At 59.1% G+C, this 12491-nt stretch overlaps 2 protein-coding genes across 3 annotated transcripts in view; one reads left to right on the top strand and one right to left on the bottom strand.

Annotated features, from left to right (window-relative positions):
• Positions 1–76: 76 nt before the first annotated feature.
• On the top strand, positions 77–2032 carry GDF1 (growth differentiation factor 1). The gene is made up of 2 exons (XM_033133633.1): positions 77–428; positions 981–2032. Exons 1-2 carry the CDS (start codon positions 104–106, stop codon positions 1769–1771), a joined length of 1116 nt encoding a protein of 371 aa, XP_032989524.1. The 5' UTR covers positions 77–103; the 3' UTR covers positions 1772–2032.
• Positions 2033–2163: 131 nt separating this feature from the next.
• Positions 2164–12491, bottom strand: part of UPF1 (UPF1 RNA helicase and ATPase) — a 33745-nt gene continuing 23417 nt past the window's right edge. For both annotated transcript variants that reach the window (XM_033133631.1, XM_033133632.1), the window contains exons 15-24: positions 11946–12159; positions 9288–9405; positions 8835–8991; positions 8067–8209; positions 6930–7104; positions 6457–6538; positions 5192–5353; positions 4886–5103; positions 4460–4582; positions 2164–3876 (exon numbers count right to left, since the gene is read on the bottom strand). In XM_033133631.1, the coding sequence (XP_032989522.1) occupies positions 4463–4582; positions 4886–5103; positions 5192–5353; positions 6457–6538; positions 6930–7104; positions 8067–8209; positions 8835–8991; positions 9288–9405; positions 11946–12159 (1389 nt within the window). In that variant the 3' untranslated portion in view covers positions 2164–3876; positions 4460–4462. The remainder of the gene's footprint in view (positions 3877–4459; positions 4583–4885; positions 5104–5191; positions 5354–6456; positions 6539–6929; positions 7105–8066; positions 8210–8834; positions 8992–9287; positions 9406–11945; positions 12160–12491) is intronic.

The following is a 12491-nucleotide window of genomic DNA, read 5'->3' as shown; positions in this document are numbered from 1 at the left end:
CGGTCCCTGCCCAGCATCAGGACCGCGGCCACTCCCCCCAGGACCCTGACCCCGCCCAGACCCGGATCCCTGAGCACTCGTCCGGCAGCTGCCTGCCAGGAGGATGCTACCGTCGCTACGCCGTCCCGGCCACCACGTCCTTCCCCTCCTCCTGGCCCTGCTGCTACCCGCGCCGCTCCCGGCCCGCGCCCGCATGGCACCGGGCCCCGCCGCCGCTCTGCTCCAGGCTCTTGGGCTGCGCGACGCTCCCCAGGGCGCCCCAAAGCACAGGCCCGTGCCCCCCCTCATGTGGCGCCTGTTCCGCCGCCGGGACCCCCAGGAGGCCAGGGCGAAACTGCGATGGACGCCTCCAGGGGCCACCCTGCGACCGTGCCACGTGGAGGAGCTGGGGGTCGCCGGAAACATCGTGCGCCACATCCCAGACCGCGGTGAGTAGTGTGGGTCTGGGAGGCCGAGACCCCCGTGGGCGCCCCAGCCCGCCACGAACCTCCAGCAGCACCGAGGGTACCCACCCGCCCCGTCCAGCCCACAAGCAATCTGGGGCCCTGCATTCCATCCTCTCCTCCCCGAGGACACCTGCGGGGACCCGGGGGCGTGGCAACAAGGTCAGGCAGCCTTGCACCGGGCAAGGACCCCTGCTTGCAGCTGAAGCCCTGCCCCCACTCCTCCCTCACTGCTGCTTCCCACGGGCCCAGCATCGGATCCCAATCGGCCCCAGGCATTCGCTCATCTTTGTCCCCTGCCTGAGGCCCCGACACAGGCAGGCCACCCTGCCCTGGGCTCGTCTCTTCCTTGCAAACGATGCCCCGCCCCCACTCCATCTCTCCCCTCTTCCTTCACACCATTTGACGCCTTATAACAGATGGTTGCGCCCTCAGCCCCAGGCACTCACCTCCTCCGGGCCACAACCGAGACGTCTCGCGCGGGCGGGCACCGAGTGGGGACGCAGCGCGAGCCGAGCGCTCTCACTGCCTCCTCAGGTGTGCGCGCCCGGAGCCCGGAGCCCACCTCGGCCGCGGGGCAGTGCCCGGAGTGGACCGTCGTCTTCGATCTGTCGGCCGTCGACCCCGCCGAGCTCCCAAGCCAGGCCCGCCTGGAGCTGCGCTTCGAGGCGGCGGAAGCGAAAGCTGGTGCGGCGGGCGGCTGGGAGCTGCGCGTGGCGTGGGCGGTCGAGGGCGTGGGCGTGGGCCCGGTGCTGCTCCGCCAGGTGGTGGCTGCCCTGGAAACGCCAGTGCGCGCGGAGCTGCTGGGCGCCGCCTGGGCCCGGAACGCCTCGGCGCCGCGCAGCCTCCGCCTGGCACTGGCGCTGCGTCCCCGGGCCCCGGGCGCCTGCGCCCGCCTGGCCGAGGCCTCGCTGTTGCTGGTGACCCTCGACCCACGCCTGTGCCACCCCCTGGCCCGGCCGCGGCGCGAGGCCGAGGCCGCGGTGAGCGGAGGCCCTAGCAGCGCGTGTCGCGCGCGGCGGCTCTACGTGAGTTTCCGCGAGGTGGGCTGGCACCGCTGGGTCATCGCGCCGCGTGGCTTCCTCGCCAACTACTGCCAGGGCCAGTGCTCACTGCCCGCCACGATGCCTGGGCCCGGCGGGCCACCCGCACTCAACCACGCTGTACTGCGCGCGCTCATGCACTCGGCCGCCCCCAGCGCCGCCGGCCTGCCCTGCTGTGTGCCCGCACGCCTGTCGCCTATCTCTGTCCTCTTCTTTGACAACAGCGACAACGTGGTCCTGCGGCACTACGAGGACATGGTGGTGGATGAGTGCGGCTGCCGCTGACGTCACCCACGGGAGCGGAGCCCAATAAACACTGCGTGGTCCAAGCTGCTGTCTGGGTCTTGTCACCTAGGGCTGAGGGAGGAAACTGCTGTACCCATCCTATGGGTGGTGGGGAAAGGGGCGGCGGGGGGGCCGCAGAGGCCATCTGCCCTTACAGCCCCAGCTCCAGGCAGTCGTACACGCCAGGGCACCCTGGGAGATGCCCCCCACTTCTTGGCAGGCCCAAGCGCTGTTCTCCCGAGGGGTGGAGGCGCCCTCTCCAGCTCCCCAGTGCAGATCCAGCCCACCTCAGCTTTGTCCTGGAGGCGGCCGAGTCCCCCAACCAGCCAAGCCCTCACCCAGACCAAGTGCTCTCAACGCCCTGCAGTTTATCCAGCCCCGTGAATGCAAGAGTTGTTTAAGATTTTATTGGTGACAAAAAGAGCTTAAAACAAATTGACCAAAAATCAGAAGTGACATTGCCTTGGTACAGACGCTCGATTTGGAAAACTCAGAGTAACTGCTGCTAGAAGGTGAACAAAGCCAACAGCACAGAGGCAGAGCACTCCAGAAGAACGGGGTGGGGCGGGCGTAGGGGGCACAGCAGAAGCCTATCCAAGCCAGATGCCTCTAGGTGGCCTATCCAAAGAAGGGGACCAAAGCCCTACAGCAATGGGATAAGAGGCCTTGCCAGAAGAAAGGTGCCTGTGTGTCCCCATTTCTCCATGTACCAGCTGGCATCTGGAGGCTTTGGGATAAGGGCACGTGGGCAGGGGACGCTGGGGGTCAAGGTTACTAAGGCCTGGGCAGGCAGGGGACGGTCCCCGAGGTGGTCACCAGAGACTAATAACCCCCACCCCATGGTGTGCAAGGAGCTGAGGGGGGCTCTCCAAGCCACGAGAACTTCCAGAACAGACCCAGGCCGATGCCCCTGTACCAGCTGAGGTGACCAACTCCTCCAAGCACCTTTGGCACAGAACCAACTTATTTCTGAAACATTTTTCCAAAAAAGGCAGAAACCACCCCACCTCATCGAAGCTGTGCCCACAGGTAGAGGGGCTCCAAATGTGGGAGTGGGGTGGGCATAAGGGGGGCGGGGTGCTCGGCTTGTCTGAGCCACAGTGACTGTGGGCACGTCCCTGGGAAGTGTCCTCTGGGCTGCCGTCTTCCTCAGGACGGGCTCTGGGGAAGCCACCGGCCGGTGACCAGCCACCTTCCTGCCCTCCGTCCTCACGGTCAGTCCTGCCAGGATCCCGCAGGGAGCCGAGTCTGCTGCTCGTGGGAAGCGCCTTGCTTCTTGGAGTCCAGCAGGGACCGTGGAGCCGCCCATCGGCTGGGGCCGCGCCCCTTCACTGCCCTGACGCACAGGGAGAAGCCACTGGAAGCTAAACTGAAAACAAAAATCCTCCTCTCCATGATTACCTCACAGGAGCTGATCCTAACCTTGTCGTGTGACTCCTTTAAACTTTGTTTCTGGAAGCTTCTTGCATCTCCCAGGTCCACCACTAAGATCTGAGAGAAACTCAGGAAAGTATTTTTCAGTACTCCTTTGAAAGAATCTTTAAAAAACAAACAGAAAATCCCCAAACACAGTATTTTCTTTAAATGAAAACCCTCTCAGAACACAGGCAGCGTAACCACGTGGTCTCAGCGCGACAAACCTGAGCCTCTGCAAGGCTCTCGGCACAGCTGCCACCTGCAAGGAGCCTGCTCAGCACAGAAACGCGGGTTGTTCCTGCGAAAACGTAGTCCCCTTTCAATAAAAGAGAAAAAGAAAGAAAGAACAGAGGAAAGGGCTACTCTGAGATGAGGGTCTTCCTCCCTCCGCCTGGTTGCAGACCCGGTGTGGATGCGGCGAGCGGGGCCTCCGTGGCGAGCGGCTGCAGGGCTCGCGGGCGGGCCGGCCCCAGCTCCGCGCTCCCTCTCGTCTCCTCGCCGCGATGCCAGCAGTGGGCACTTGCTACCTCGGGCTGCTCTCTCTCGGGTGATCCTCTCCCTCTCCTGTCGCTCACAGTGGTGCTTCAGTTTTAGCAGTGGAAAACAGGTATCCATTGATTTTTATTTTTTATTACCCAGAATAAGATGCTGATGGACTAAGCCACGTAGCTTAGCTCTTCTGCCGCCACCTGTGGGAAGGGAGGGCAGGCATGAGGCCGTCACACGGGAACCGGCCGGCACCTGAAGGGCAAGGGGCTTTCTCCGCACCCCAAGGTGCACCTGTATCTTCACCTGTGAAATGGGACCTCAGGTGCTGGACAGCCCCCAGACCAGTGACTCCCCACCCAGGGGGAGAAGGCTGCTGAGGGCTGAGGCGAGAGCCTGTGAACACTGGCGCCTCCTCCAGCGCACCAGCACCCCCCTTCTTGGCACACAGCAGGGCCCTCACAGGCACCTAGAGGCACCTCTAGCAGAAGTGCCCTGCGCACCTGGGGCTGGGACCTCCGTCACCCTCATGAGTTGCCAGTCAGAGCAAAGGGTATGTCCTCCGCCCTGCCCACCCGGGGGGCTATGGACCCCCACACCCGCCTTTCTCAGGAGTTCCAGGACTCTCAGCAGAGGATGTGCCATGGGCAGGATGCAGCAGAGGCACAGGGACCTGAAGTGCTAGGTCACAGGACGAGCTGGCCCCTCGGGACTGGAGACTCCCCCCATGTGTTGAGTGTTCCCACAAGTGCAGGACCTGGTGACACCCCCGGGGGGCGGGCTTGCCTTCTAGTACTGGGACAGCCCCGTGACTCCGCCGTGCTGGTAGGCCCTCTCCCCCTGGTATGTGGAATCTTGTGACAGCGCAACATCGATCTGGGACTTAAACTCATCGCCAAGATAACTGTCCTGAAAGACATGGTTGGGAAGGTGAGCCGCCAGTCACATGTCCTCGCAGCCTCGAGAACCGGCTCCGTGTCCAGGACCCCCCAGCCCAGAGAAGAATCCGGAAACCTGGTCCTCAAGCCTGAGCAGCAGGAAATGCACACGGATTACCTCAGCAGACAGGTGACCCAGACCAGCTGCCTGGGACTGGGAGGGCGCTGTCACGGGAGGATGAGTCCCACTGCTGAGGGCAGTCACGTCCTTCCACGTCGTTTGGGGTGTCAGGGGAGTTGGCATACGTGGGGAGGGCGCCCTGGGCTGGCTCACCTGGGACAGCTCAGGCTGGGAGAGGCCGGGCTGGCTCATCTGGGAAGGCTGGCTCATGGAGATGTAGCCCTGGGTCAGGGCGCCCTGCGAGAAAGGCTGGGACGCCACGTCCTGGCTGGCCTGGCTGCTGGGTAGGTTGGTCTGGTTGGGCCCAGGAAGCCCAAAGCGATTCTTCTGGCGTCCGCCACGACCCGTCTTGCCTTTTGGAGTGCCCCGGCCTGAAAGACAGCGTCCAGGGTTCCAGTCCTTGAAGGCTGTCCGTGCCTCACGCCAAGCGCGCGAGCTCCGAGGCCGGGGCTTGCTCACCTGCAGCCGGCCCGTTAGCCTGCCCAAAGTACCCTGGGGGGGGCATGGGCGGCATGACCAGGTTGAAGGGGATCGGGATGTTCATGGCAGCCACGTGGCTGGGCCCCGCGCTGATCATGCCGAGCTGGTCATGGGTCTGGAAGTACATGTTGGAGGGCCGGCCTGCAAGACAGCGCGGACGGCGTGTCCCCCACGGGGTCCCGAGAACCTGCTGCCCGCCCCCAGTCAGCTGCTCTGCCCACAGTGGGACGCTGTCCCCCGTCACTGCTCTACCTGTGGTTCCTGGGGTGCCCCACCGCAGACCAGACCGCTGCCGATTCTCAGTCATGCCCCTCTCAACCCACTGGGGTCTGGCGCCCAGGAAACTCATTTCTCCAGGGGATTCTGACAACCACTGCTACAGGGACCCAAGAAATTGAGAACCACCACACAGCACGTCAAATAAAAAAGGTCCTTTTGTGCCAAAATATATTTCCGATGTCCCATACACACAGCACAATGCAAGAGAACGCCTCGACTCCTCAGACCAGTGGATCTACTGAAGACAAAGGTCTGGGGCCAGCGCCTGGAGTGTGGCTTCTGGGTCGGCCCCCGGGGACTCAGGGAGAAGACCTGCCAACACCCTCAGCTACAGGGCGACTCACTGGAGGTGGTGATGAGAGGTTTGTGGTTAGAGCACAATTTCCAATCTGAGCTCAGGGACTAGCAGAATACAGGGTCAGGAAAAGGGGGCTGTGACAGGAGGGGCGGGGGTCCACGTCCCCTCAGGACGGATGGCGAGCACACGAGGGAACGAAGCCCAAGGTAAAGCACGAGCAGGTCGCGCTGACAGCCTCTGCAGGGGCTGCAGTGGGGAAGGGTCCCCGCAGGCAGGGACCTGGGGGATGAATAGAAACTGTACAAACTGGCTCAGGCAGCAGGAACCAGGCCCAGCCTTAGGATACAGAGCCCCCACGCAGGAGACGAGGACACGCACCCCACTTTGAGTCTGACAGAGCAAGTGGAAGCTTCGGGAAGAATGAAACCTGACCGCCTGGAGGAGCTGAGAGTGTGACCTCCCACTGAGAAGGGGAGCACAGGGTAGGCTGGGGCACCGGGACAACAGGAAGAGCTGTGTTGTTTAAAACACCTTGTTTTTAGAAACTGCCAAAGACCAACTCTTTGATGTCAGAAGAGCAGCTGAGAAGCGACTCAGCAGGCAAGTCTCTGTGGACAGAGGCAGTGCAGGCGTGGGAAGGGTCAACACGCCCCCCGGGCACACTCACCCTGGCTGCTCCGATCGTACACGGAGCCTGGGATGATCGCCTCCCGGGCATCATACATGGCTGTGGTCATGAAGCGGGCTCCCTGCGGAGAGTGTAAGTAGGTGAGGAATCCCACTCCTTTTTAAACGACCAAGCGATCTTTGATGCTCAACACTTGAGCTCTGGCTTCGGCTTCAGCAGCACTGAGCCCCCCAGAGCACCCCTGGCTCACAAGGTTTCCTGACTACCCAGATTCCTGGACGCGCCCAGGACTTAGCGGACCTAGAAGGCCCAGGCCAGAAAGGCCTGAGGACGCTGGTGTGCAGGGCTCCGCGCACACAGGCCAGCAGCACGCACCGCTCCTGCGCACACTGACACGTGCACGCTCGCCACAGGCCGCACTGGCCATCGCTGCCAGCCGCGCGCCGGAATGTGGGCGCGAGGACAAAGGGGCCCTGGCCCTGCCCCCCCCCCCGCCCACGGCCAGCGCTCACAGGGTTGATGGTGTTGACCAGCTTCCGGGGCTTGCTGAACTGCATGAGGCTCTCCCGCAGGTTGTTCAGGGGCCCCTCCACCAGCACCTTCTGCTCCTTGTAGTAGTTCAGCAGGTGGTTCCAGAGTGGCTGCTTGGACAGTGCTTTCGGGTTGCCCACAATGATGACCCCGTATCTGCAAGGAGTGGGTGCAAAGAGCACAGTGCTTCGGGCCGCACAGTGAGCCAATGCCATGCAGAACAGTCTGAGGCCGAACTCAAAACGTCAGTCCAAAGTCCCTGGGGGCCAGCCTGTCTCCCTGCCCAGTGCCTGGCACTGAGGCCACCCTGCAAGCTCTTCACACTACACTCAGTTTATCTGGGGGCAGATTTCTAGGAGCTCAGATGACAAAACACCTCTGTGGGCAGGTGGACTCAGAGACTAGTCTCCTTGTTGCAACCAAGCTGGCCTCCTGGGCCACCTTGCGGACCCTGACACACAACTTGACGCCCAAGCCTGGCCTAGCTTCTGTGGGTGCTCACCCTCACCCAGCTGTGTTGGGGAGACGGCCCCGCCATGCTGGCCACCTAACAAGAGCGGACCACAGGAAGGGGTAACTGAAAACCAAGTGCCCTGCACGGGGAAGGAACTGACATAGGAATGTGAGCCCAACCTCCCGCTGTCACAGGGGCAGCACAGGGGCCACCTTGTTCTCAGGTCCCTTCCGCTGTCACCACGGTTTCAGAGCAGTTACATCCCAGAGCCAAAAAGGAGATGGACCAAAACATTAGATTTGTGAGTTCAACAACTTGACAGGGACATATTCCCCCACTGGGTCTGAATCTCAGCTCAGAAGAGCCGAGAATGACATTGTCTGTGAGACCAAGGCCACAGAAAACCATCAAGACAGAGAAACAAAGACAACTCGCGGGTGAACCCTTCCTTTTAAATTGCTACTGTAGCCCTTGGACCTTGGGCACTGGTGAAGTACCCCCAACACACACCCTGTGCCACCAGCCAAAGTGCAGCTGGGACGTGAGGACTGGTCACCAGAGGACCAGGCAACGAGAATCCCCCACGGCCAGTCCCCAAGGGAAAGTTCCCCTGCAGGGCCCTGAGGCAGGAGGGAGGCAACTGCTGCCCGCAAGGCCCACGTACCGTGCTCGGGTCAGGGCCACGTTAAGCCGCCTGGGGTCGTTTAAAAACCCGATGCCTTGGTGCTCGTTGGCCCGCACGCAGGAGAGGATGATGAAGTCTTTCTCGCGCCCCTGGAACGCATCCACACTGGCGATTTCCACCTCCTGCAGGACAAACATGGTCCCCATGAGCCAGCAGGCTGCCCTCAAGGACTCCTAGGCTGCCCAAAGCATGTCCAAACGCACCATCAAACCCCCGCAAGCAGCCCTGACCCCCAGCCCCTCTCTCTTTGCCTTCCTACTTTGTCTTTTTAATCTCGGTAATGTGTCCCCCTAATAAAGCACACAGGCTCGTCAGAAAACCTGCGGTGTTTCCCAGTTAACAGAACAGAAACCATGTGTCATCATCAGAGTCGTTAGCTTGCATTTTGGTTCATTTCTACGTGGAGAAATGACTACAGAACTAACTGTTAGGAGGCTGTCCATCACCCTCCGGACAGACACACCTGGACATTTTACCCAGGTGTTGACAGAGGAGTGGACAGAGTTCTCATGATTAGAGAACATCCACTACTCAGCGGCACGAACCATACCTACTGATCAGTGCTGGAGCTGTTTTCAGTTTTGCTCTGAAAACTATCTTGAGAAAAACACTTTTACGCACGAATAGTGGTCCACGTTCCCGATCCTTGGAATAGAGGTGCAGGACTCGGGCGGAAACACAGGTCACATGCACACGCCACCCTCCCAGCCAGCGGTCAGGTGGGCCTGGCAGCGGCCTGGCACGCACCTGGTAGAGCTTGGTGTGCAGGGAGCCGCTGAACTGCATGTACTGCACCAGGTAGGAGCGCTGGCCCTCGTAGGGTGTGATGATGCCAATCTGGTCTGGCTTGGCGCCCGCCTTCAACAGCTTCGTGGTGATCTTCTCCACGTTTGCAGCCTCCGTCCTAAGGAAACCAAGCATTCGGTTCCTGGGCTGCAACTGGGGGCTCCCGAGACCTGAGGCCCGAGGCTGGGGACGCACAGGGGCAGCTGTGCCCTCGGCAGGGCACACCCGCTTGGGCACAGAAACTCTACTCAACATGAAAACCACAATGACAAGTGAGAGGGGAACATGCTGTGGGTTGAGGAGCCTGAACAAAACGGGGTGAGGAGGAGGGCAGTGTCAGCTCTCCCCATTGACCAACTGCTTGGCCAGGCTGCCACTGAAGCCAGCTGCCGGGGTGGGCGAGCCTCTGCTTACCTGTTCAGGTAGGAGGTACCCGAGCTGGCGATCTCCTCCTGGCCCTGGGTCACGTAGAAGAACATCGGCTTATCAGGTTGGGGCCACTGGAAGTCAAACCCTTTCTTCACACGATCCGCTGCCATCAGGGAGGCAAGAGTCAATACTTCCCATGATGGAAGCGCAGTCACAGGCCACCCAAGCGGGTACCCTGCCCAACAGGGCAGGACTGAGCGAACGTGTGCACACGACTGTGCTTCAGGGACACAGCTGCTCTCTCCCTGAACACGTCTCACTGGTCAGTGCTTTCTGCGACCTGTTCAAGAAAACTTTGCCTACGCCAGGGTCACGAAGATAGTTTCCTTCTAGAAGCTTTACTACTGTCCTCACAGGACACAGAAGCCCCTACAACCAGCTTTTGTAGAAGACACTGTTGAGCGACATGTCCTGTCACGGTCCACACGGGAAGAGTTGCATGTAACCGACAGAGCAGTGAGGAAACCGGTTTTTCTGCATCCCAACAGCCCATCGCTCGTCTGTGTCATTCAAACAAGGACCGAGGCCGTTGAGTGAGGTGGCCCGTTAGCCCAGGGGCTGCTGGCAAAGGTTTAACCACCCACTGGGGTTGGGGCTGGTCTATAGCACCTGCCAAATTCTGTGAGTTTGTCCTGCCAAAAGCTGTCAGGACACCTTGTCAGTAGGTGTGGGTGGACCCCAGCACCACCCTGGGGTCACCTCAAGGCTGACGGGGCTCCTGGGGGCTGGTCAGCTTCTGTACACAGCTATGTTCATGTAGTGAAAAGTCACTAAGTTGGACACTTAGGGTTTGGGTACTTCTTTACACTTTAGTAAATTTAAAAAATATACAATTGGGTACTATCGTGTTTCCCCCAAAATAAGACCTAGCCAGACAATCAGCTCTAATGTGTCTTTGGGAGCAAAAATTAATGTTAAGACCCAGTCTTATATTATACAAGACCCGGCATTGTATTACATTATAGCCGGGTTATATTGTATATATTATACAAGACCGGGTCTTATTTATATAAGACCGGGTCTTATATAAATTTTTGCTCCCAAAGACGCATTAGAGCTCATTGTCCGGCTAGGTCTTATTTTCGGGGAAACACGGTATCTACGTGCTGGGCACTGATGCCACAGCAATGAACCACCGTCAGTCCCTGAACCAGCGCTAAGTAGTGAGTGGCTTTCCCAGAAGTGCCAACCGTGTCAGCGAATCACAAACGAGCTCCTCGCGGCCTGGCCTCACCACCTGACGGACCAGCAGCGTTCTAAGTGTCGTGGTGATGGCAGTCATGGCCTCTCCCACAGGCCCACCCAGGACAGCAGCTGCGGAGTCCTGGCTGAGCGTGCTGCTGGCCTTATCTATTAAGTGGGGCGAGACAAGGTCGACATGGCCGCTGGAACGAATGACACACTAAATCAGCGGTTCTCCAACGCTGGTCTCAGAGCCCCTTTACACTCTGAAGAGTTGAGAAGTCAAAAAAACTCTGTTTCTGTGGGTTGAACCTACTGATATTCACTGTATTTTAAAACCTGAAAATTTATACTTCATTTAGAAATAAGCCCATTATAAAGAGGAAAAAAATACAAAGAAAAAATAAAAATAAGCCCATGACATATTAACTTAAAAAAAATTTTTTTAAACAAAAAAGTACCATTATTTTCCACTAAAATGTAAACTTAGTCAATCTGTGCAACTCGCCATGTATGCTATCTGGCTCACTGGATCTGCCACTGCACACTGTGTCCCGTGAGGCAGTGACACATTTTATAGCCTTTACAGATTCACCCAATTCTCCACTAAAGCGGGATGGGAGGCACCCTAGAGATCCGGGACAACAGCCTTTCTACTTGGCCCTGCACTCAGGACTGCATGTGACCCGAGTGACGATGCAACACTAGCTGGCCGCGGGGATGAGAAGTGCCTACTGACTCCCCTCACAGACGCTGTCACTACCGTGATCTCATCAGAAAAACCACTCAGCAACAGGGACACTCGGGCAGCTCATGCCAGGGGACGTGAGTTTTCTGAAATACTAATTTTCATTGAATCCTCAGATTTCATCACTGGTGATAAATACTGCGTTGTTTTCCTTGAAGCCACAAGCTTGGTTTTCAGGGAAACGGCTGCCAAGTACCCGCCATCTGAACAACCCATACGTCTGTGAGCCCTTCCTTCAAGCACCTTGCACACCCACCAGTGTCGCGTGGACATACACTTAGAATGCCACTTGCCGCCAACTGTGAGGCAGTCTGGTGGCACCGTCCAGATCTGTGCGAGGCCCCACTGGCCTCCAGCGCTGCTGCTTCTGTACCATCAGTGTGTGTCAGCGGTGACGGTCACATGCCGCCTCGGTGTCACTACGAAAGGCGTCTCTCCCCACCCTACCCCCATCTTGTGGACCTCAGGGCCCGGGCTCTGAGAACTGCCTGTTCCTTGGGCTGCGTGACGCGCTCTGAGGGTGAGTGTTCGTTAGTGATTCCATGACTATGCCCACCCCCCAAGGCACCTACACTCCCGAGTGGACATGATGTCCTGCTGACCACTGTGCCTCTCCGAGGTGCCCCTGCACCTACTACGTAAGTGGTCGCTAGGTAAGGCCACTCAGGAAGGAAACCATGGCAAGTTTCATCCGTCTCCCCCACGAGCGTTACCTGCAGTGACTCCGTTCTGCAGAGAACCCTCATAGAAGATGTTGGAAGGAAAGGCGCTGAGTGCAGGGTGCATCCGATACTGGACCTGCAGGCGGATTGGACGGATGCCCAGCACCACCAGGCGCTCAAACAGCGACTGGGACAGCCCAGCCTTGGCCGCCTTCTTGCACATCACCACGGGGCCCAGCTGGCAGTGGTCACCCACAAGGATCAGCTACGAAGAGAGGCCCATACGGGTGAGCAGCTCAGGCATGAAGTAGCCTAGACGTCGCCTTACAGGGGACTAAGGGGCCCAGGGTCCACAGAACCACCCAGCCACATGAATTCCAGTGCTAAGATACATGGGAAAACTGCCCGCCACAGACATGAAACACATTCATACATGCTCTCGGGACCCAAACAGAGGCACTCTGTGCAGCACCCACCCTTCAAAGACCCCCTCAAAGGGCCCGCCAAGCATCCCTACCAGGGCGTCACACAGCCTCACAGTATTAAGAATTACACAGAATCGGAACAAGAGAAAGCGCACACCAGTTTCCAAGTTAC

The sequence above is a fragment of the Rhinolophus ferrumequinum genome, chromosome 18 (genome assembly GCF_004115265.2).
Source record: "Rhinolophus ferrumequinum isolate MPI-CBG mRhiFer1 chromosome 18, mRhiFer1_v1.p, whole genome shotgun sequence".
NCBI lineage: Eukaryota > Metazoa > Chordata > Mammalia > Chiroptera > Rhinolophidae > Rhinolophus > Rhinolophus ferrumequinum.
This window is presented reverse-complemented; position numbering and strand designations above follow the sequence as displayed.

What these genes read in the sequence shown, in the direction of transcription:
- GDF1 (XM_033133633.1), top strand. Translation starts at nt 104, where the DNA reads ATGCTACCGTCGCTACGCCGTCCCGGCCACCACGTCCTTCCCCTCCTC. An exon ending in GCGCCACATCCCAGACCGCG is followed by an intron (nt 429 to 980) that starts GTGAGTAGTGTG and finishes CTGCCTCCTCAG; the next exon opens with GTGTGCGCGCCCGGAGCCCG.